The sequence below is a fragment of the Artemia franciscana genome, chromosome 15 (assembly GCF_032884065.1).
Source record: "Artemia franciscana chromosome 15, ASM3288406v1, whole genome shotgun sequence".
NCBI lineage: Eukaryota > Metazoa > Arthropoda > Branchiopoda > Anostraca > Artemiidae > Artemia > Artemia franciscana.
This window is the reverse complement of record NC_088877.1, coordinates 2591729-2617437: the sequence shown is the minus strand read 5'-3', so window position 1 is coordinate 2617437 and position 25709 is coordinate 2591729. Positions and strand designations below refer to the sequence as shown.

Sequence of the window (25709 nt, the reverse complement as noted above, 5' to 3'; positions counted from 1 at the left end):
TTTACAACCCACCTCCGGTCCATAGAGACTGTAATTATTCCAGATTTGTATTTAAGTTTCACTGACCTACGGGATTCCAACATGGAAGAACTAATCTTATTTTGTAGGTATTTTTTGAATAATTTTACTTGCATGCATGTATTTCACAAATTTTATCTAACATAGGGATACCATAAAAGAGTTTTACTGTAGACGTTCCACCTTGCCAGGTAAGGAAAGTAAAGAATCGAAACACACATAGGCAGATGGTATCTCTCTGATTAGCCCTAATGGAAGGTATTTACTTGGAAATATTTCATTAGATTTAAGGTGCTTTGATTGTAAATTTACTACGGCTTACATTTATTAATGACGACTTTGCATGGATTTAGACATTTCCATTTGGTTGATGGTTTGTTATACTGTTTTATCCGGGGTAATTGGATAGATGAATAAAGTCAAGACTTCATTCAAGTGCTCATTTATCTCAATTGCTGGATTAGGATGGCAGTTTTTTCTTCTCTCTCTCTTTCTTTTTAGCCAAGTAATTACCTCTAAAACATTATACACTACTACTACTAATAATAATAATAACTCACTGCAGCACCAAGCCGCCTGAGGCCAACACAGCCATGCACGCTCCTCCTCCAACCTAATCAATTTAAAGCCTCCCTCTTTACACCCTCCCAGGAAATGTATGTATTTTTATATATATATATATATATATATATATATATATATATATATATATATATATATATATATATATATATATATATATATATATATATATATATATATATATATATTCTGTGAAGGCTTTCAGATTTTTATAAGAATTAAAGAGAATATCAAACCTTTCGCTCTCTTCTGATCTTTTCTTAGTTGAAGGATCAGCTTGAAGAGGCATATTTCTCGCAGATCTTTTGCTGTAAGAAAATTACAAAGATAAATTCAAACACAAAAAAAAACATTTTTTATGCATTCGATAAATTATATTCTAAACCTACTGAGAGTTCTAGAAAATTACTTTTCTTGACTCGCGTTGTGCGTTTTAAAGATTTTACAAGTTTTAAAGTACCAATGACATAGAAATACAAGTTTTTTTTGCTCCTGGGCCTATATTGGTTCCATTCATATCTGAAAACAACGATTTCCTAAAATTTTGTTTTTGGTTCTTTCAAAAATATAAAGTTTTTAGAATATATGTGTGTATTTCAAAGCTGGTAAAGCAATTATACAAAACTGATACAAATAAGCATAATAGATAATCAGATACATATAACGCACCATTTTTGTTATTGTTGCCACGTTTAGTCATGACAAAAAATAAGCAAAACTAATCGGTTAACATTTAATTACACTTTTCTTCCATAAAAATTCAAACATTGAAGATACATTGATTCCTAATACAAATAAAACCTGAAAAGAAAGATGAGCTTTCTTAAGCAGTTAGGTGCGATATATTTTTAGCCTACTTTTGCTGATTCTTTGCCCACGTTTCTTAGTTTAAATTTTCGCTCAGTACTACCAAAAATAACATAACTTGTGTATCGAAGTCTTTCTAATTTAAGAACCATATTCCCAGTGCTTCCTAATTTTTTATGATATATATGGTTGTGTAAGTTTCGAATTAACCAATTCAAGCAATCAAATCCAACTTTCACTATGCTTGGCACTTTAAACCAGATCTTAGATGCACAAGAAGATATAAAGGGGAGGACGCCCCCTCCCCGAACTTTCTACTCTTTATCTTTTGAAAGACGACAGATAAATATAACTGAAGCAACTAACAGAGCTCTAAACATACTTGTTCATTCGTAATTTACTTCAGAAGAGGATGCTAAGCTCGCCTGCAGATATCGAAAGTCAGGCATCCTTTGATTAATCAATAGATAAATACAAGATCGTATCCAGGGATGTTAGGTGGCTGGACCCCCTCCCCCGAGTAATGTTTGTTCAACTCAAAAACGTAACAAAAACGAATGTAAAACAATGTCTTGATCTGTTTCCTATAGTTTTTTGTAGCCCTCCCAAAAAAAAATCCTATTGTAACACCCCCCCCCCACACAAAAAAATCCTGGATATGGCCCTGGATAAATATGCCCAGTTCTTTGCTGCATCATCAGGCTTGTTTGAACTTCAGTTTTCTATCAAAACTTGAATTTCAAATTAAATATTTTGAATTCAAATTCAGACAACATAGCAAAGAACCAATAAAAAGTTGCTTGATCCACCACTTGATACCTAATTATCTATTGAGGTACAAGTGAGCATACGACACCTCCTTCCAATAATATTACACGCATACACTCTATCACAATACTTTGAAATGAATAGGTGCATCTAAGTGTGTATCCTTTAAAATGTCATGTTTTTAGTAAGAGTAAGGACAGGATTTAATACTTCATAGTTTAAAAATAAATTATTTAAAGAAAACTATATTATTATTAACACACTAAATGACATTTATGCTCAAATAAACTTTTAGCTTATTAGCTGTCTCACATTTCTCTAAATTTGAGCATTAGGAAGGAGGAATACAGTGTGTCGAATATTTTTTTTTCAGTCAAGCTGTCTTTTCTGGGGGATTTGTCTGCGTAGTTAACTGGTGAGCAACCAGTGATGGTTAAATGATAGGTGATATAAAGTTGGAAAAATATAGCATTGTCAAAGTCAAAGAACTTCAGAAAAATGAGCTTTGTTGGCCAGCTTAGTATTATCAAGGTGAGAAAGACTTTGCATTATCAAGATCAGAAAATAGGTCAAGGATAACGCCCCCTTAATATGGTTAAGGACACGGCAAAACCGTGGCACTAAACGCTACAACTTTACTGAAACCTACCCCCCTCCCCCTGTTTGACATAAGCTGCAAGACGATTTATAATAGATTTTCACTACAATTTTTCACTACGGCCCACAAGCACAAATTATGAAAATTGAAACATCGAATTCGATGTTAGATTGTTTTCTTTGAAACTGTATTTCTTATTACAGAATACAGATTAATACTGGGAAAAAAAAATACCATTACTAATATCCGGAAGATAGAGCATAAAAATGATCTAGAAAATCCGCCAGCGTGATCAACTTCCGTAAGAGACAAGTTTGAAGTGGAAGAAAATCTTCATCATTACAATGACTATCGTCTTCTTGAATACTACTTATTAGCCTAATGAACAGCTCCTTCCACATGAGACCCATCTCTTTCGGACCCATCACCTTTCAGACACATCTCTTTCGGACATCAGACCCGTCACTTATAAGCCTAATGAACAGCTCCATCCACATCAGACTCATCTATTTCGGACCCATCACCTTTCGGACATCAGACCTATTAATGATAGGCCTAATGAATAGCTCCATCCACATCAGACCCATCTCTTTCGGACCCACCCCCTTTCGAACCCATCTTTTTCGGACATCAGACTCATCACTTATAAGCCTAATGAACAACTCCATTCGCAGACCCATCTCTTTCGGACCCATCACCTTTCAGACCCATCTCTTTGGACAACTGGCCCATCGATTATAAGCCTAATGAACAGCTCTATCCACATCAGACCCATCTCTTTCGGACCCATCAGCTTTCGTATCTTTCGGACCCATCTCTTTCGGACATCAGACCCTTCACTTAGAAGCCTAGTGGACAGGTCCATCCACATCAGACCCATCTCTTTCGGACCCTTCACCTTTCAGGCCCATCTCTTTCAGACATCAGACCCATCACTGATAAGCCAAATGAACAGCTCCATCTACATCAGACCCATCTCTTTCGGAAATTATTATGCGGCACGCCAGCACTTTAAAATCGTTTCTAGACATCCTTAGGATTTTCCTTTTCCAGCATTGCACTTGATTATGAACTACATTTTTTTCCTGTCATAGAACAACAAAATAGAAAACAACATATTTCAAAATTGGACGTTCAAGAAAAGTTAAACATAAACTTGGAAATAAAAGAATTATCAGACAGCCGGCTTTTTACGCTATTATTCTTAGTTTACGACACTATTTTATTCATTTATTGAAATTATTTAAATAAATATTATATTTGCTATAAACTATTGAAATTATTTGCTAACAACTTAAATGAAATTCTTCCTCTCTCCCTTTCGTTTCTCCATTCTCCTTGAAATAAAATATCCTAAGCCGAACGGAACAGCTACGATGAAGTTTCAAAAAAGCAATAATAAAAAGAAAATAAAAGCCGGCAGAATTTACTGATTAAAAATGTACAAATATTTACCTCATAAATTTCATTGATCATGCACCGTTTCATTAGTTTATCTGCTGATATTTTTTTAGAATGGCATTAACCTATTTGTTTCTATATTGAAGAACCTGCTATATGAAAAGATCGAACCAATAAAAAAATGACAGCAGAAACAAAAGAAACAACTCGACCAACAGAACAAAGTAACAATAGAAGTGGGTCTAATTTGTGGCCAATTACTTCTTGATTATATTTTTCAATAGCGTGTTAGATAGGTAGTTTGGGGTCTGCAAGGTGCCAGGATGGTAAAAGTAGTGAATATGTTGTGAAACGGAAAAAGAGCAAACTATTTTTAACAGGTCACATTTTGTTAAAATTTTTCAAAAAGACGCTAAGTAGAACGTGGGAGAGACCGACTGCATTGAAAATTCTGTTTATTTACTATAGTTTATTCAGAAAGAAAAAGAGATTTTACATATACCAAATCTTATGGCTCAAAAACCTTTAGATTTTTTTACTGGCTTGATACCTCTTACAAAAGAACCAATCAGCTTCCTGAAACGGTCCCCAAAGAAAATACACTTTCCTTTCTGTCAATATTTTTTATTCAGTGCTTGTTAACCCGGTTTACAAGGGAGGGGCTATTCATCTCTCCATAAATAAGGAATAGTATTACTGGCTTGCGAAAAAAACGTCACAAAATTAAACCAATGAAATTGAAGCGCAATTTTTAACTTACCCTTCATTTTGCCTTTGGAACAATTCTTGCCAAACAGAAAAGAACGATTTACTTGAATCCTTAGCACCAACATTTGAGTTCAAGACATTTTGAAGACGAAAACTTTTTCCTTGCAAGCGGAAGAAGTACAATGTTGCCAAACATGACCGTATATCATTTTCTGCCTTTTCACATAATGCAAGCAGCGTTGCTAAATCTGTTTGGATATCATGCTCCTGGGATATTTCTAGCAGTCTGTTTGCCAATCTGAAAATTTATAAGAAATTTCAAGCTTCAATGTGATAAATACAGCAAAAAAAAAATAATAATAATAAACAGAAAAAGCATAATAAGTATAATAAATGCATTATAGCGTAATTATACCCATATAGTAGAATAAATATTATTATATGTAAAATTCTGGATAAGGCTCTTTGGGCAATTTTCAAAAGTAGTTGCGTTAGGTGAATGAAACTTGGATGAATAGATAGGGGTAGAGAGAGAGAGAAAGAAAAAACGGAAGAGAGAAAGAGAGAGAGAGAGAGAGAGAGGAGAGAGAGAGAGAGAGAGAGAGAGAGAGAGAGAGAGAGAGAGAGAGAGAGAGAGAGAGAGAGAGAGAGAGAGAGAGAGAGAGAGCCTCATTGATGTCCATGAAAGGTATTTTAGAGTGCCCCTATATTCCCTCCCTCCAAGGAACACTGAACATAGTTTTTTTTGCTGAGTACTGATTAAGAAAGATTTAAAGATTTGTCAAATTATTTCTTAAACTTAAAAAAAAAAAAGCCTTGACATGTTTAAGATCCGGTTGAGATTAAAGGAATTGCGTTTTCAAAAACTTAAGCCAATTGGAAAGAGACATTAGGTCCATCAGCTGGCCCAATGTACTTCCCCCAGAATTATATTTTAGTACTCCAAATATTCAGAATGTTTTCGTTTTCCAGATGCTTCTGGTTTCTAGTAGCCAAAAATTTTTCTAAAAGTAGTCTAAAACGTATTACCTTTTTGAAAGTTAAATTTATTTAAAATGCATTATTTTTCATTTTGTCACTTTTAGAAACAGTTTCAAATTGCAGCTCTTCAGATCAAAATATCCTCGACTGCTAATGCTGAGTACCAATACCACAGGTTGCTTAAGTGACCAACTTGAGTCATTATAGAAAAAACTTGTCCACGGAATCCTGAGCCGTCCTGGCTAAGTGGTTGGCGCGATGGGTTGGGAATGCTTTGTCCGATGGACGCGGGTTAGATATTTGAAGAGCCCTATTACTTGGTTTGGAACGGGGGTCAGTGAAGGGGGGGGGGCTGTAAGATCAGCCAGAGTTGACCCAGCTCTAAATGAGTACTTGAATAAGTCTGGGGAAGCTAAGCAGGAAGGGTTTGAGAAAGCACTGGATGGCTGACCCCCAGGCCCCCGTTCCACTTCCTGGATGAAAAGTAGCTCCAACGATTTAGACCTCAAGGGTCTAGTGTCGTCATGGCTACTTACTTACGGAGTTCTTTGCGAGGCTATGCAGATTGTAAATCGGTCTATATACCTTATAACAACAACCCCTTTACGACCGTTGCTTTAGTTTGGGCTGCAAGTTTTGTTATTTTTTCTGAAAAATCATAAACAAAGAAACGCTTTATTACCAACTATGATGAGACAAGTAAATGCAAGATCAGAAACCAAAGATATATTAATACCACTTACCGTGCTCATAAACGCTTCTCAAATTCATTTGTGCCTTATTATACGTTAGTTTTTAATTAGCGCTAGTTCAGTGTATATTTTTATCTTATAAACATGAGCACCCTTAGTTGGAATTCATTCTTAGTTACGAGAGCTGTATCAATAAAATGATTCCACTTCTCATATTTTCCATATATCTAATGAAAAAAAACTAGCTTTTAAAAACAAGAAGCCAAAATTCAAATATTTTCAAAGACTAATAAACAATTTCTTAAGCATTTCAAGTGTGCTTACAAATCTTTGAGGCATTCTTATTTTTCTAAAATCGCGATCAAATCTACCAAACGTTTCTCAATGAGGGCTAGAGGCTAAAACTGAACTAAATATTTTTGGCTGAAAAGCCCATTATCTCTTACAGAAGAATTTATTCGTTATCAAAAAAATTGTTCAGTTGGATATAAGTAGCGTAGTTTTTTACTATATGTAGTATTACGCTGTAAAATCTAAGTTATGCCCAGAGGTAAAATCACGTGACTATTTCTACGTGAACACCAATGAGACCACGCCAAATATTTGATTGTGACGTGCAATTATAAATGCGAAAAATATGAAATTTCATATTCTTTTGGTGGCCCCTTCTCCTGGTAGTAGGTCACAAGCCCCATCTTAACCCCCACCTTCCCTTTACTTCAGCTATTTTTGCTCTCTCTCAAACACATTTATAAATTTTTGTTCAAGCGTAGGCCTATTTTTGTCTACTGAGTGAAAAATCTTTTATTTTTTTACTTCTGTTTTATTATTTAACTTTACCTACTTTCTACTTTTACTGTTTTGTTCTTCCTTTTTTAGCGATTTCTCTTAGAAATGAGCCTCCAACAAACAAATGTTGACACTTGATTGAAGCAGTAATTAATGAATAAATAAATTAAAATGAATGCAATGAGTGAATTACAAAATTCTGCAATCAATAAATTAATTCAGGTTGATGATTCTTTCCTTTGACTCGTCACCTCTTTTTCCTTCTTCTTTTTTTCATCCTAGCTCTTTACCGTTTTAAGTTTGTTTTCCATTTTTCAAGTCTTATGTTTATAGTACTGATCACTGCTTTTTGGTTTTGCTATTTTTATCTTTCTATTTTAGGCAATTTCGTCTTTCTTTTAGCTCTTGACTATGAGGTCTTGTTTAGTCCTTTAGGTACTAACTTTGTTTTCTTGACATAAAGCCAGAATTCAACCTGTCGAACTTCTGACGGCCTTCTTCTTATTTCAGAAATTGAAAGAAATATTATCAAATTACTCGTTTAATAAGTAAAAAAACCTAAAAAAAATTTGACGGTAAACTTACGAAAGAAAAGAAGAAACATTAAGAATCTAACAACCTGCATAATTGATTAGAAATTCCAAACAAACTTATAAAACAATTCAGAATTGAAGACTTAATAAAATTTTTAAATCCAATAAAACAAAATCTGTAATCACTGGGCAATAAAAAATACATTTTCGATGTATCTAGACGATATAGGTTCGTGATCTTTTAATTCGGAATTTTCACTTTTAGTTTTTAGTTTTTTATGAATTGTTTGAAATTCAAATATTTTTTTTACTTTCTTATATTTTTTTTGATTTTTTGGAATTTTGATAATTAAATAATTTTTGAATTTTTTTTACTATTGCTTCGGAATATTTCGGAATTTGGAATTTTATTTCGGATTGGCAATTTTTTTGTCTTCTGCGCATTTTCGGCAATTCCATAGTTTAAGCATCGTTTCCATGTAAATCTAATTAAGAATCTGAGTAGTAGGCCTCAGTCCTAAAATCAATAAAAAGGAAGCAGAACCTTTGGAAGGAGTACAAAAAAAGACCAAATAAGGCCAAGTTAGAAGCATTTAAGTTGTACCGTAATTTTCTGAAATCAATTATTCGCAGAGCTAAAACAGTATATTTTACAAAAAGATTTGTTGATTGCGGTAAAAATATAAAAAAGACGTGGGACGTGATTAAGGAAGTTAGTCGGCCATCCATGAAACCATAAGGTCTCCCTAAGTCTCTCATTGTAGATGATCAACTTGTAACAGAAAAAGGCCAAATTCGACATCATATGAATAAATTCTTCGCGGAGATAGGGAAAAAAACTGCTAGTAGCGTTTCTTATTCCTCTGTGTCACAGTCTTGGAAGCAGTTCTTAGGTCCCTCGTGCTTGAAATCAATGGTTCTTGGGGAGGTTACGGTGCAGGAAATTAGAAATATTATTCTGTCTTTAAAGAATTCTTCAGCAAGTTTCGACCAAATTTCTGCTAAAGTAATTAAACATATTCTTCCGTCGATTATCACCACAATTTACCATTTGATTAATAGGTCATTTGAACTAGGAGTATTCCCCCAACGTCTTAAACTTGCACGTATTATAGCTCCCTTTAAAGGAGGTGACCGAAAGGATCCTGGGAACTACAGGCCGATCTCTCTTCTGTCAGTGTTCTCTAAGATATTTGAAAGAGCAATGCTCAAACGTCTGGTGAGATTTCTTGAAGCTAAATTTTTTTCCATCAGCATCAGTTTGGGTTTCGCGCAAAGTATTCTACAGAACATGCTTGTAATAGACTTCTTCAGTTTATACGAAGATCTTTAGATTCTAATCTTATTCCTGCAGCCATTTTTCTTGATGTAAAGAAAGCTTTTGACAGCCTAACACATAAGATTCTCATTGGTAAACTCTGTCATTTTGGTGTCCGTGGGGAAGCATTGTCTTGGTTCTCGTCATACCTAACAGACAGATCTATCACCACAGATGTTACAGACGAAAAAGTTCCAATTGAATACGGAGTACCCCAAGGTTCTAATCTTGGGCCAACCCTCTTCCTCATAGATGTGAACGATCTCTACCGACTTTTTAACACCCCAATTAACAATGTTTGCTGTGGATTGTGTCACAAATCTTACTCTCAGAGTACGTTGGTGTTCACACCTGATAGTCAAGAAGAATTGATAGCATTTGCAGATGACACTACTCTAGGTGCTGCAGCTCCAGATGAATCATCCCTTATTCTAAAGCTTCAAGCAATGACTGAGAAAATACTCTTTTGGTTTGACATAAGTCAACTAACTTTAAATGTAAAAAAGTCCTACCTTCTTATTTTTTCTCGTAAAGGTGTGAGCTGCCCCACAATTACTGAGCTTCATACACCAAGAGGCTCCATAAGTCGTCCCCCGGATCGATATGTGCGATTCCTGGGAGTTCTTTTGGATGAAAATTTATCATTTAAGTGGCATGTTCAAATAATAAGAGTGAAAATTTCCCGTGGACTTGGGATCATCCGAAAATTAAAGCGTTTATTTCCTTTCCCTATCCTCCGTCTTTTATACTTTTCTCTGATTTACCCTTATATATGTTACTGTTCGTCTGTGTGGATGTCCACATTTCCCTCGGTACTTGCTCCTATTCAAAATCTTTATGAAAAAGCGGCAAGAATTCTCCAGTCGGCTACACACACTCCTCTTGACCTCCTCAAAATTAAAGATATTTATGTTTTATCTCTATCTTCGTTGGCATATCAATACTTCCAGGGAGATCTCCCATGTTGTTTTTCGGGACTGCTTTAACTAGTAGGGGAAGTAAATTTGTATATGGTTCGTAACCGGGAGGATGTGATGATTCCAGCTAGTCCCTCGGTTCGTTCAGACTTCGGCCTGGCTGTGACTGTGGGGCGTGCTTGGAACTTGGTTCCCGCTGAGATCCGGCAGTCACGAACACTTGGCTCCTTTAAGAGACAGATGAAAAGTTTCTTATTAAAGGCTTCTTATTAAATGTTTCTTATGGTTTATTTATTTATTTTTTTTTTTTGGGGGGGGGGGGGTGTTGTTTTGTTGGTGTTGTATCCTCGATGACGCGAGAATTTTAATTTGTATTTTATTGTCGGGTGATGTGAGGGTGGTTGTTTCGTGGGGACTGCCGGTGAGTTGATTTCTTTTCCTTACATATTTATATTTAGATGTTTATATTATAGATGTTTATAGGTTAGTATGTTTATGACAAGTTTTATGATGCCTTATTTATTGTATGCCGTTTCCCAAATAACGGGCCATTGAGCCCTTTGGGATATTGTTTTTGTTATTGTTATTTTATGAAAATAAATAGAACTTGAACTTGAACTTGGACCTTTTACAAACTTGAAACAATCATAGTAAAGATGAGGATTTTAAGTACTCTTCGTTTCAGCCAAGCTAATACTGCAATTGATTAGAATTCGTAAAAGATTTTAAGCCCATAAAATTAGATCTTAGCTAGAAACATACATGAGCAGCTTTTAGTAAATTAATGTATAGTAAATGAGGAAAAGTGATAAATCTAAAGTCGTGAGTATAAAAATCCATATAACGAGTATTTTCTTAAGTTGGAATCCATTGGAGTAGGCTGGAACTTGAGTGCCATCTTTAAACCTCAGCTTTGCTCTGATTGGTTAAAATCAAAAAGAGTACAGATTCTTAGCTAAAATCAGATGGCGAAGGTTTTTTTCTTTTCTCTACTACAGTGGAGTTTGTTCAAAAATAACACCACAAGCTTTGTGTAGATGAAAAGCGCAATATCTAGGCCATTGCTCAAACGTGTCTTAATGATGGGGTAAAGAGGTCATTACGATTATGAAGAAATTTGGGCCCTCTTTGTCTTTTTGTAAATCACCACCCAGTGTTTGATGACATTAATAGACAGTATATGATATAAAAAGGACAAACCTCGAGCTTTCAGTTGGTGGGAAACTCAATATCAAGGCCACTGCCCTAAGTTGTCTTAACGACGGGGCATAAAGGTCGTTACAAATACAAATGATTGGCCTCTGAAGAACCTTCGGGCTCCCTTTTTTCTTCTTTCCTTTTTGTTTATCACCATCTTGTGCTTGAAGATGGCTAATGAGGAAATTAACAGCTGCTGAAGGTGCCCCATCAATTTCATCAATAATTAGGCAGTTAGGGCGGGGGTCAGAGCTGACAACTGATTTCATTTGTGTGGCAGTTTCAAGTTGTAACTTAAAAGCTTCAACGGTTCTGTCATCACTTGCATTCATCTCAACAACATTGTACCCTGGAAAAGGAAAGGATTATGTCAACGACTGAATAAAAATAGAACACGTTCAAGACAAATATTATTTGTACAGCAAATTGAGAACGGTCTGAGTCAGTTATCTCAGATATTTTAATTTTGATTTATATTTTTGAAGTGAAAATTGACAACTTTTATTATATGCTCTTTTTATCATTAAAACTATTTATCATTTTTGGCCAACCGTCTGGGGCTACACGGAAAGCAGGTCGTCCTTGTCTGGGTTGGTAGGATGTCATAAATAAGGATATAAAGGAAATGGGAACTTCCTGGGAGGGTGTAAAGAGGGAGGCTTTAAATAGATTAGGTTGGAGAAGGAGCGTGCGTAGCTGTGTTGGCCTCAGGCGGCTTGGTGCTGCAGTGAGTTATTAGTAGTAGTAGTAAATTAAAAATTATTTGGATTTTATCCAATTATCAATTTAAGTACTGAGTAATCACTTAAAAAAACTTTTCAAACTGCAAAAAAAATTCAAGAAGACAATTTCCAAAGGTTCTGTAATCGTCCAGATGCCACAGAAGGAAAATAATTCAAATAATAGCAATAATAATTTATTTATAACCCATAAAATACATAAAACTGTGGAGTAAACACAAAAACAAAAACAAGAAAAAAAACATAACAACATAAATAACATAACAACATAAAAGCATACAACATAAATAAATTACCTCAATTCAAAAAATGGCCAAAGAGGGTCAAAAACACCAATCATTTGCTAAGTTTCAGGAGATATATCTGTAGATAATTGTTTCAGTCGCGAAGGCGCATCAACGATGTCAAATTTAGAAACGACTGTATGATTTCGATACCACCGAGGCAGACGCAGCACATACTTGCAATAGTTAAAATATCCGGAGCGTATTTTCTTTGTATCCTTCTTGCGAAGGAGGAGAGCAAAACCAGAAAGATAAAAAACAGCAGGGGCACAAAAACTAGAATAAAGACGGCATAGTCGTTTTCGGTTATACTGACCACAATTTGGTGAAATTTTTCCGTAACCAACCCACATACTTTTCAGCACGCTGGACATAATAGCGGAGAGCAAGTAGACGAAAGTGACGTGGAAACAGAGAGACCCAACCATTTAATACTTGATGAATATCTTTTATACTTGTGGCTAGGCCTGGATTTATCAATAGGTCCCCTAGGCCCGAACCAAGGGGCACACATTGCGAGGGGGGTGCAACAAATTATCACTGAGTGATTTTTTTTCTTTACGAAAACTGAACTGATGTGATTTATCGTCAAAATGTTAAGTGTACTCTGGTACCACGGGGCTTATTCACAGAAAAGTCATTTTAAAACAACATACGAATTCTGTGGGCACTTAAAAAATATCAGATTTCTCCCAAGAATGGCAGCTGAGGAATCGGCATCCCCTCTCTCTTTCATTACTTTTGCTTCGTCAGCTGCATTTTGCTCAGTGCTTCTAGTATCCTCGAATTTTCGGGGACTTCCCCGAAAATCTTGCAAAAAAGGAGCGGCAAAATCACTTGGGCCTAAAGCCGTCAAAGCTTTCAACCCGAACCTGCCTGTGGCAGATAAAACCTGGAAAGTGAAGGCTAAAATAAAGCACTTCAACGTCCAGTAAAAATGATTATTTTTACGATCGATCAGTATCAATAACCCCAGAAAGCAGATTATTATAGTCGCCCCTATTAAATTTACTATTTGTAAACTCTCAGCTGTCAAAATGAGTGGTCTAGGTTTAAACTACATAGTAGTTTGAATTCTTTCAACAAGCACTACATGGGATAAACATCTTTTTTGAAAATAAAATATAAAAGAATATAATATATAATGTAAGGGAATAATCTTGGTAATGGGAACTGAACAACGGTTTGCTTCTATATTTATTTGGTTCTCCAGAGGGGAGGGGGTGTTTGCTTCGTAGACAAATTTGGCACCTTGAATTCCTCTGGATTCTTGGAATCCAGTGCCTTGAGAAGATTGAGCAATCTCATCATGAGATTTGGAAAAGCATTGCTGTCAAACCCAACCCACCGTGATATTCTCTCCGCTGATGCCCCACCAAATAGAAAGACCAAAAAAAAAACTCGAACTGACACCTATGCGTGCACGAACAAACCGATATTGTAACTCATTTGTGCCGTATTTTATGTCTATGTTTAACATGTAATGCTGTAATGTTTATGTTTATCTAAGTTTAATATGTAATTTTGTGACAGTATTTTTAACTTCTATGTTTAATATGTAATGTTTGTAACTATAAATTAGCCACGAGTTACGAAAGTTGTCTGTAATAAACCGTTCTCTGTGTAATAAACCGTATCTGAGGCAGGTAAGTAAAGTGAAGGAAACAAAAAGGCATTTTACTATCTAGCCATGAAGTGCTTATTTTTGTGACAAATCTAACAAGTTTTTGTTTTGTTGTAAGATTCTTTATTTAAATCAAACATACAACACAATAAACAACCCAACCACGGAGCAAAGCTAGGTCATGGGTGAAACACTTAATCAACATAACTATAAAAAAAAGAAGTAGAGTCCCTATTAGGGGTAGGAAGTGTTCCGAGTTCATATGTTTGAGATCACCACGTTGATGCGACAAATGTCAGTCTCCTAATCACACAATATCCAATTGTGACAGGTCTGCGCACTGTTCTCGTTGCGCTGAGCAGCACGAATCCTCCAGTTCTTCCCCCTGCCAAGCAGCGAATCCAAAATTCACCAACTGCGGTAGCCCCCGTGTGTCCTTTAGCCTCAAATGCCTGTCAAAGAAGAATAATATCCCTAAATGATTGAATCGAGAGGCTTAAGTTTATGCTCCTTTGATATTAATGTGACTAAAGATAAGGACCGCACAATTAAACAGAAAATGTCAGACTGCGACATTTTATTTCTTCAAGAGCATTTTCTCCCTTTTGTCAGTGTCAATTCGTTGCGAAGGAGCAGTGCGCATTACGTGTTCACTATAAATGCCCAGCGCACCAAAGGGAGACTCTCTGTTGGTCTAGCTTGCATCGTTAAGCGAAGTTTGTCGGATCTTTCGCCTTTGCTCTATAAATCTAATGATAATTTCATTGCAATAAAAACCAGTGATTGTGTGCTCATCAATGTTTACCGGCCACGTGACCAAAAAAACATTGCTTCCCTCACCCGATTTACCAGCGCGTGGTCCTCTGTGGGGAACCTTGTCACAGACATAGAAAAGCGTGGCTAAAATTGACTTTTTATCGGTGATTTCAACTGTGGTGTGCTTAACCAGTCCACGCATACTGACCTAGTCTTATTTTAGATTCCCTCACAAATAATTATCGAACCGTGGAAAAAGACCTCGATTACAGTTACATTCATAATAATGGGGCTTCATCTAATATTGATCACTGCATTCGCTTTACTGCTATATCCTGTTCGACAGTGCTCGTGGATGAAGATGAACGTGATTATGACCCCATACCCCTAGCCATTGCCCTCTCTATGAATCAGACTAGCCGTAATTTGATAGGCACAAGTGCAAAGAAGTGGAACGGAAGTGAGAAGAATTACAAAAGAGATTGGTCGAATGCTAATAATGTTTTATATATTGCTACTCTAGCTGGACTCCTCGCTAATGTCCGAGTCCCATTCTACCTGCTATGTACTGGTGCTTTCTCATAACTGATCATAGCCGTTGATTTTTGAATTAAAATGGAACAGTTGTGTTGAGGTTCTTTCTGAGGATTCACTGTTCATCACGCTGGGTTGAGCAAATATATTTTGGAATTAGCAAATATATTTGAATTAAAATGGAACAGTTGTGTTGAGGTTCTTTCTGAGGATTCACTGTTCATCACGCTGGGTTGAGCAAATATATTTTGGAATTAGCAAATATATTTGAATTAAAATGGAACAGTTGTGTTGAGGTTCTTTCTGAGGATTCACTGTTCATCACGCTGGGTTGAGCAAATATATTTTGGAATTAGCAAATATATTTGAATTAAAATGGAACAGTTGTGTTGAGGTTCTTTCTGAGGATTCACTGTTCATCACGCTGGGTTGAGCAAATATATTTTGGAATTAGCAAATATATTTGAATTAAAATGGAACAGTTGTGTTGAGGTTCTTTCTGAGGATTCACTGTTCATCACGCTGGGTTGAGCAAATATATTTTGGAATTAGCAAATATATTTGAATTAAAATGGAACAGTTGTGTTGAGGTTCTTTCTGAGGATTCACTGTTCATCACGCTGGGTTGAGCAAATATATTTTGGAATTAGCAAATATATTTGAATTAAAATGGAACAGTTGTGTTGAGGTTCTTTCTGAGGATTCACTGTTCATCACGCTGGGTTGAGCAAATATATTTTGGAATTAGCAAATATATTTGAAATAAAATGGAATAGTTGTGTCGAGTTTCTTTCAGGTTCAGCACGCTCGGTTCTTCCCTTATAATGGAAGATAGCTGGGAAATATATTGAATAGTACGTCGGGAGAGTGGCAAATATATTGGAAAGTTGGACTTATACTCAAAAATGGATTTAATTGTGTTTTATGCTTGTACATACGTCGGTACCCCATCTAGATGTTTGTGAGCATAGCAATATTACTATTTATAGTGTTTTTTTTATTTGTTTGCCTATGCGTGTGCCTTTCTTATTGGATTAATAAACGGTTTGTTATCTTTTAGCAAGTCACGCCTGCCTAGAGTCTCAGGCAGGTCGGCCGAAAATTTAAAGTTGACATAGGACCAATAGATTGCCTGAAAATGAGAGGTGAACAAGGAACGCCCACCTACGGTCTAAGGCAGGATTCTGCAATGAGGGTAATGATTCTGCAATGAGGGTAATGATTCTGCAATGAGGGTAATGATTCTGCAATGAGGGTAATGATTCTTCAATGAGGGTGATGAGGGTAACGATTCTGCAATGAGGGTAATGAGGGTAATGATTCTGCAATGAGGGTAATGAGGTCAGGTCAGGCAAGGCAATTGATTCAATTTATAGCTCGTTTGGATTTGAATGTCTAGTATTACCGTATCATTGAATGCTTAAAACGTGCTGAAGAAGTTGTTGTGCTTCTAATCTGAGTGCGTTCTAATACCCGTAGTTCTATCTGGAGGGAACATCCTGAATTAAGATCCGTCAAGAACCGTGCTAAATTGTGGCTGAGGACGTGGATCACCTACGGCCGAACAAAGAGAGGACAAGTCTTTTATTTAGAACAAAGGTCTAAGCTGCATTTTAAACGTCAGTATTTGCTATAACGGCTCTAAGTTTACTAAAGACGTAGCTCAGTGAAGACGTGTTATTAATTCAACCAATTAATTCAACCATTCAATTCAACCATTCAACCATTAATTCAACCAATATGAACCAATATGGTCAACCAATTTGGTCTGCTGACAGTGGTGTTTGTATTTCTAGTGACGCTTGGCTGAATCACTATAAAGGGATTTTTGACGTAATTAATTATAACGTACAGGGAAGTTATTCAACCCGAAGTAATAATGCTAGAACCATTTTGAAAATATTTTAGTTTTAAAGATTTAAAGATTGGGTTTACTTTATGTTTTTAATTTTTCCTATAATTTTTTTCTTTTTAAAAGAAAGTAATAAAAAAAAATCCTCCGGATGGCGGAATCTTCCAAAATCTGAAATCTTAGGTTTTCTTGTATTTCTGAGCGCTTCTAATCCATATTATAAAATAAAGGTTAGTTTTATCAATGACCCTCCCTCGACTCTCGAGAAAGTTTTATTCTTGAATGGTTAATTATATTAGTATTGAATACCAAGTACCAAATCTTTGGTATTTCAAAATTTAGGGAATGGGGGTAAATTTCTCATTTCTTCAATGAAAATATCAAAAAAAGAATTTCTCAAGATCTAGGAAGCCATTATACATTAAATAGCTGTTGGGGAGGCGCGAAGCGCCACCCCAACAACTAGTTGGTAGGGGCACTTCGCGCCCCTACCTAATGGTCTACCTAATGGTCTGCTAACAGTGGTGTTTGTATTTCTAGTGACGCTTGGCTGAATCACTATAAAGGGACTTTTGACGTAATTAATTATAACGTACAGGGAGTTATTCAACCCGAAGTAATAATGCTATGACCATTTTGAAAATATTTTAGTTTTAAAGATTGTATTTTAATGTGAGTTCTTTTATTTTATTCTTTTCAGTTGTTTTGCTGAGGACGGCCCTTGGATATAGGGTCAAGATATTCATCTAAACTTGCATTCCACTATCTTACATACAAAAAAAAATCCCTATTGATCTACTTGTTGTTTAAGAGATATCCATGAGAAATGTCTCACTTTTATACGTATGCAACCTGCTTTATAAATATATTTTTCAAAATTTATTGGGGGTGGGGGGGGGTTACTTTATGTTTTTAATTTTTCCTACAATTTTTTTCTTTTTAAAAGAAAGTAATAAAAAAAATCCTAGGGATGGCGGAATCTTCCAAAATCTGAAATCTTACGTTTTCTTGTATTTCTGAGCACTTCTTATCCATATCTTCTATATATATAAAAATAAGTAGTCTGTCTGTGGATCAGGTGACGTTATGTTTCTGTGTCGACTGACGTCATGAAGTTAGTTGTCGTCATTTTTGCTATGACGGTGACGTCATTAAAGATATTTAAGACATATATGTTCACGTAGAAATCTATTAATGTTTAAGTTTACAATGACTGATCAACTTACAATGGCAAAAGCCGATGAAGATGCTCAAAGAGTCTATGCCAAAAAACTTGCTGCTGATAGAGAAAGTCAGAAAAGAAAGCGTGCCGAGGAACTACCAGAGCAACGCGAAAGCAGACTTGCTGCTAAAAGAGAAAGTGAAAAAAGAAGGCGTGCCGAGGAATCACAAGAACAGCAAGAAATCAGGCTTGCTGCTGATAGAGAAAGTAAGAAAAGAAAGCGTGCCGAGGAATCACAAGAACAGCAAGAAATCAGGCTTGCTGCTGATAGAGAAAGTAAGAAAAGAAAGCGTGCCGACGAATCAGAGCAACCTGAAAGTCATCGCCTGGCATTCAGGTACAGCCCAGTCGATGATTATAGCTTGAGTAGATGTGTTCAAATCGGGACAATGTCTAAAATTTGTCCCTATTGCAAGGCCTTGAAATTCAATGGTGAAACAATGGGAATGTGTTGCGCCTCAGGAAAAGTTAAACTTCCTCTATTGGCTGCACCACCAGAGCCATTAAAGACTTTCCTTACTGGAACTATGTCAGAATCTAAGCGTTTTTTGTCAAAAATCAGAAAATACAACTCATGTTTCCAAATGACGTCGTTTGGAGCCCAAATCGAAAATCCAGATCAATTTATGTCTACTTTCAAAGTAAAAGGGCAAATTTATCATAGAGCAGGGTCCCTTCTACCATTCTCAGGCGAGAATCATAAATTTTTACAATTGTACTTCATCAGTGATAGAAATTCTGAATTGAATGCACGTTGCGAAATTTCTCCCAAGGTTGAAAGGACAGTCGTTTCCCAATTGCAACATCTTTAACACGAAAATAATAATTTAGTGCGTCTGTTCAAAACAGCCATCGATTTGATGCCTACTGATACGCATAAAATTGTTATTTCCGCTGGCAAAACGCCTCCTGGCCAACATGTGCGTAGATACAATGCTCCAACTATCGACGAAGTGGCAATCGTTATGGTCGGTGATCAGTTTTTACCTCGAGATATTATTCTTCATAAGCGAAACGCTCAGTTGTTAAGAATTGCTGAAACTCATCGATGCTACGATGCCCTACAATATCCTATCATTTTTTGGGATGGAGCCGACGGCTATCACTTTATACTGCAGCTTTTACTTCAAGGCCAATCGGCGGTTCATAGGCATGACATTACGGCCCGTGTCTTCCGGCAAAAGTTGAAATCACTGATAAACTACATAGTAAAACTTGAAGTGTTTGGGTCAGTGTGATGCTGGATGTACTCAGTGGAATGGCAAAAACGAGGTTTGCCACACGCACATATACTAATCTGGCTACATAAAAAAATTACTTCGAACGAAATTGATGATGTGATTTCCGCTGAAATACCTGATAAAAATGTCGATAAGGGGTTACATGATATTATTGTAAAAAATATGATACATGGACCTTGCAGTGCACTGAACGAAAATTCACTATGCATGGCCAAAGGAAGGTGCACAAAGCAATATCCTCCACTTTTAGTATCAAAGACAATTACTGGCAATGATGGTTACCCACAATATAGAAGAAGATCAACTGAAGATGGCGGTAAAACAGCAATAATAAAGAAGCGTAACGGTACCACCATCGAAGTAGATAACCAGTGGGTTGTTCCATATTCCCCATTATTATCAAAAACATTTAATGCACACATAAACGTTGAATACTGTAACTCCGTAAAGGCAATCAAATACATATGTAAATACGTCAACAAAGGCAGTGACATAGCAGTTTTTGGCTTGCAGCCCGAAATCAAAGATTTCGACGAAATCGTACAATATCAGGCTGGAAGATACATAAGCAGTAATGAAGCTGTTTGGCGAATTCTTTCATTTCCGATACATGAACGTAGTCCAGCTGTTGTTCACTTAGCGGTACATTTACAGAATGGTCAACGTGTTTATTTCACGGAAACCAACGTGCAACAAAGAGCCCTGAATCCACCGGATACAACATTAACAGCTTTTTTTTCGCTTTGCAAAAATGATTCTTTTGCAAAAAAACTGCTGTATACTGAAGTGCCTTCGTATTACACGTGGAATACTAAAAATAAAGTATTTGAACGTCGAAAACAGGGTAAGTCAGTCGACGGCCAACCTACCATCTTCAAAGATACCACGATAGGAAGACTCTATACCGTTCACCCCAATCAACATGAATGCTTCTTTCTACGCCTGCTTTTGGTGAATGTACCCGGTCCGACATCCTTTGAGTATTTGAGAACTGTAAACGGTACTATACATGACACTTACCGTAGTGCATGCCAAGCTCTGAATTTATTGGAGAATGACCAACACTGGGATAACTGCATCAATGACGCGTGCGAAACGTCAACCCCAAGTCAAATTCGTGCATTGTTTGGCATCATTTTAACAACTTGCTCTCCATCAGCTCCTACAGAGTTATGGGAAAAATATAAGTCAAAAATGTCCGAAGATATACTCCATCGAAAACAGTTAGAGACGTCAGATATGACTTTTGATTTTACATCAGAAATTTATAACTACACTTTAGTTATTATAGAATATTTGTGCGTACGTATGGCAAACAAACCTCTTCAGGATTTGGGAATGCATTCACCTAACCGTATCGCTGCTGTTTCGACATGTGTAGAATTGGATCGTGAACAAAGTTACAGTACGAGTGATCTATTGTCGTATGTACAAAATAACATTTCCAAGTTAACGTCGGAACAAAAAGACATTTATGATACGATAATGCATTGTGTCGATAACAACGTTGGAGAAATTCTCTTTTTGGATGCGCCAGGAGGTACTGGTAAAACGTTTGTGATAAAACTGATTCTGGCATCAATTCGATCAAAAAATGATACAGCGTTGGCAATTGCGTCGTCCGGAATAGCCGCAACATTGCTGCCTGGTGAAAGAACTGCTCATTCCGCTTTGGAATTGCCTCTGAATTTGCATTCTACAGAAACTCCCACGTGCAATATTTCCAAATCATCTGGGATGGGTAAAGTATTGCAGCAATGCAAACTTATTATTTGGGATGAGTGCACAATGGCACACAAAAAATCGCTCGAGCCTCTGGATCAATGCTTGAAAGATTTGAGAGGCAAGTCGAAACCCTTTGGCAGCACATTAATATTGCTTGCGGGAGATTTCAGGCAAACATTACCTATAATACCTAGATCAACTCCTGCAGACGAAATGAATGCTTGCCTGAAAAATTCTAATTTATGGGCACACGTAAAAATATTAAAATTAACTACAAATATGCGTGTCCGATTGCAAAACGATGACTCTGGTCAAACATTTTCAGATCAATTGCTGGCAATTGGAAACGGAAAGCTCCCAGTAGACTCAATTTCAGGACGTATACAACTACCTGCTGATTTCTGTAATTTAGTGACGTCCAAAAATGAATTGATTGAAAAAGTATTTCCGAATATTCTAAAAAATTATAAAAATAATAAATGGCTAAGTGAAAGAGCGATTCTCGCACCCAAAAATATAGACGTCCACGAAATCAACAATATTGTTTTGACCAAAATTCGAGACCAGGCAGTCCTTTACAAGTCAGTCGACACAGTTTTGGAACCAAATGAAGCGGTTAATTATCCATCTGAATTTTTAAATTCCATAGATCTTTCAGGGTTTCCACCACACGTGCTACAACTAAAAATAGGCGTACCAATAATACTTTTAAGAAATATCAACCCACCAAAGCTTTGCAATGGCACGCGACTTGCCGTAAAAAAAACAATGGAAAACCTAATAGAGGCCACAATCTTGACAGGGCCTTTTGAGGGTGAGGCTGTTCTTATTCCTCGCATTCCCATGATTCCAACGGATCTGCCTTTTTAATTTAAAAGATTGCAATTCCCAATTCGATTAGCATTTGCAATCACCATTAACAAAGCTCAAGGTCAATCATTAGAAAAATGTGTATAGATCTTAATACTGATTTTTTTTCCCATGGACAATTGTACGTTGCATGTTCGAGGGTCGGTAAACCTGACAATCTATTTATATGTAGCGACAATTTGACAGCGAAGAATGCTGTATATTCGCAAGTTTTACGCAGTTAATTTGTATTGTATCTATCTATCTATCTATCTATATAAAAACGAGTTGTGTGTATGCATGTTTGTTTGTTTGTAAAAAGAGCGTTTGCATATGACGTCATTATTAGTACATAAGGCTTTGTATATGCACAGACAATGGGAAAGCCAAGAATGTTGTATATTCGCAAGTTTTACGTAGTTTGAAACACATATATAAATCTATCTATATTCACAGGTGGGACACAGGGACACAACTACAATGGCACGTAACTAATAATGCGCGTAACGACTTACGCGCGCGGGGGGGCTTGGGGGGGGGGCGAAGCGCCCCACCAACTAGGTGTTGGGGTGGCGCGAAGCGCCACCCCAACAGCTAGTTATAAAATAAAGGTTAGTTTTATCAATGACCCTCCCTCGACTCTCGAGAAAGTTTTATTCTTGAATGGTTAATTATATTAGTATTGAATACCAGGTACCAAATCTTTGGTATTTCAAAATTTAGGGAATGGGGGTAAATTTCTCATTTCTTCAATGAAAATACAGAAAAAAGAATTTGTCAAGATCTAGGAAGCCATTACACATTAATATTTTAGTTTTAAAGATTGTATTTTAATGTGAGTTCTTTTATTTTATTCTTTTCAGTTGTTTTGCTGAGGACGGCCCTAAGATATAGGGTCGAAATATTCATCTAAACTTGCATTCCGCTATCTTATATAAAAAAAAATCCCTATTGATCTACTTGTTGTTTAAGAGATATCCATGAGAAATATCTCACTTTTATACGTATGCAACCTGCTTTATAAATATATTTTTCAAAATTTATTGGGGGTGGGGGGTTTACTTTATGTTTTTAATTTTCCTACAATTTTTTTCTTTTTAAAAGAAAGTAATAAAAAAAATCCTAGGGATGGTGGAATCTTCCAAAATCTAAAATCTTACGTTTTCTTGTATTTCTGAGCACTTCTTATCCATATTATAAAATAAAGGGTTTTATCAATGACCCTCCACCGACTCTCGAGAAAGTTTTATTCTTGAATGGTTAATTATATTAGTATTGAATACCAAATACCAAATCTTTGGTATTTCAAAATTTAAGTAATGGGGGTAAATTTCTCATTTCTTCAATGAAAACACCAAAAAAAGAATTTCTCAAGATCTAGGAAGCCATTATACATTAACTAGCTGTTGGGGGCACTTAGCGCGCCCCAAGCCCCCCCGCGCGCGTAAGTCGTTACGCGCCATTGTAGTCGTCATTTATATTCCCTGTGTCCCGGTGTCTCGGTCGTCATTTGTGTCCCGGTGTCCCGGTCTGTAATTTCTCTTCGAAAATTCCCTGTGTCCCGGTTAAGTCGTTACGCGCCATATTAGTTACGCGCCATTGTAGTCGTCATTTATATTCCCTGTGTCCCGGTGTCCCGGTCGTCATTTGTGTCCTGGTGTCCCGGTCTGTAATTTCTCTTCGAACATTCCCTGTGTCCCGGTCGTCATTTATATATCCCCCCTGTGCCCCCGGCGTCCCCGTTGTAGTTGTGTCCCTGTGTCCCGGTCGTCATTTACATTTCCTGTGTCCCGGTCGTGATTTGTGTCCCGGTGTCCGAGTCTGTAATTTCTCTTTGAGTGTCCCGGTCGTCATTTATATTCCCTGTGTCCCGGTCGTCATTTGTATCCCGGTCTGTAATTTCATCAGTTGACAAAGATGACGTCAGTTGACAAACAACTTAGGGTTGCCAACGATACAAATATTCGTTGTTCCAAAGTAGAATAAAACGTGCCTTATTCGCCCAAAATTTCCAATTTACTAAAACTGGAGTTTAAGTTAACGTTCGCCAGCAAAGAAATATTTCAAATTTTTTATCTATCAATTTAATAAAGAAAAACTCAGAACAGAGCCTTTGAGTCTACCGTTTTCCCTAGGACGCATACAGGATGTTTGTTCGGGGGGTTTACTATTTTAATTTTAACGTGTCAAAGACTTGTTCGTACGTATTTTGTTGTGTTTTTACGAATCGGACAAACATTTCAGGGGGGTGGGTCAAACTCCCATCCCTGGATACGGCATTGTCTAGAATTCACCCATTTTTTTTTATTAGCCCCATATCCGAAGAAATAAATTTTTACGTATGTGCCTGACGGAGTGGGAGGGGACTGTTTCTATTTTTTTACGTCCAAGACCGAAGGGTGACTGTGCATTATATCTGCTTCTAAGCATCTTAGGCTACTTCTGGTGAAATAGCCCAGCATCTACCAGCCGTTTGATATTGCAACTAGCAGCTAAAATCTCCTCATTCATGATTAAATAAGAAACTATGCCCATATAAATTTTAAGAAAATCGGAAATCATCAAGCAAGAGCCACCATCACCTACCACAAACAAACAAAAATACCAACTTTGGGTCAAAGTATCCTAAAAGGTGACACAAGAAAAAGAAATACTACAGTCCACAAAGAAGTGTCACTACCAGCAAATTACTATCATGGGAGGTAACACTAAGAAAATTATATATTGAATACACAAACACCTCCTAATAAAAGTTGTTTTACCTGCATGGGTGGCAACAACATGTGCCAGAGTAGTTTTCCCCAAACCTGGTGGCCCACAAAGAAGCGCCACCTTCTGTATCGGTTTTCCCTTATCATCTAACTCTTGAATTACACTTTCATCAGTTGTTACAAACTTCTTTTGGAATTTGTTGCCTCCTTGATACTGATTTCTTTGTGTCTGATCTTCAGCAACTGCGGAGCCATCTTGCAATCGAGGACGGATTTTGACCTCTCGGTTAAAGACAACTTTATCCCAAAGTTTTAACCATCTCAGGAGGGCTCGATTGGTTGCCTGGAATATCAACAGTTATTTAACGGAGCAACCGAAACTAACAACCAAAAACTTGAACTTCCTCGATGGCATTTCAAGAGTTTTAAGGTTTTGTGCACATCGTGGATATTGGTGAATCACTCGATTTTTTGGTTGTTAGATATTTGGTTTTAATTCTTCATATTTTGGCTTTTATTGAATTTTATTTGTCTTTTAATTTTGTTTTCTTATTTATTTTTATTAGGTTTTTTTTTTAAATTGACACTCTGCGTTTGTTTTTGGTTTTTTATTCGGCCCTTTTCAACATTTTCTTTAATTATTTTTTGTTGGCGCTGAAGAAGAGAGGCGATCGTCCTTTCGAAATATTTGTTTCGTGTCTTTTTCAGCATTTTCATTTAGCCTTAAAAAGCCCATTTTTGATCATTTTTTCTTTAAGGCCAACAGTTATTTCAGTTATGATTAATTATTCCAAAGTATGTTCTTAATAGATTAAAAGATGTTTATGAATGGTTATTAATAGATGTTTTATTATTTCACAGA

The 25709-nt window shown here is 36.5% G+C and overlaps 1 protein-coding gene across 1 annotated transcript in view; it reads right to left on the bottom strand.

Moving 5' to 3' along the window:
* LOC136036703 (chromosome transmission fidelity protein 18 homolog) overlaps nucleotides 1-25709 on the bottom strand; it is a 128412-nt gene that overhangs the window by 62807 nt on the left and 39896 nt on the right. Inside the window, exons 8-11 of the mRNA XM_065719023.1 lie at nucleotides 24899-25190; nucleotides 11313-11658; nucleotides 4935-5180; nucleotides 837-908 (exon numbers count right to left, since the gene is read on the bottom strand). Of these exons, the coding sequence (XP_065575095.1) occupies nucleotides 837-908; nucleotides 4935-5180; nucleotides 11313-11658; nucleotides 24899-25190 (956 nt within the window). The remainder of the gene's footprint in view (nucleotides 1-836; nucleotides 909-4934; nucleotides 5181-11312; nucleotides 11659-24898; nucleotides 25191-25709) is intronic.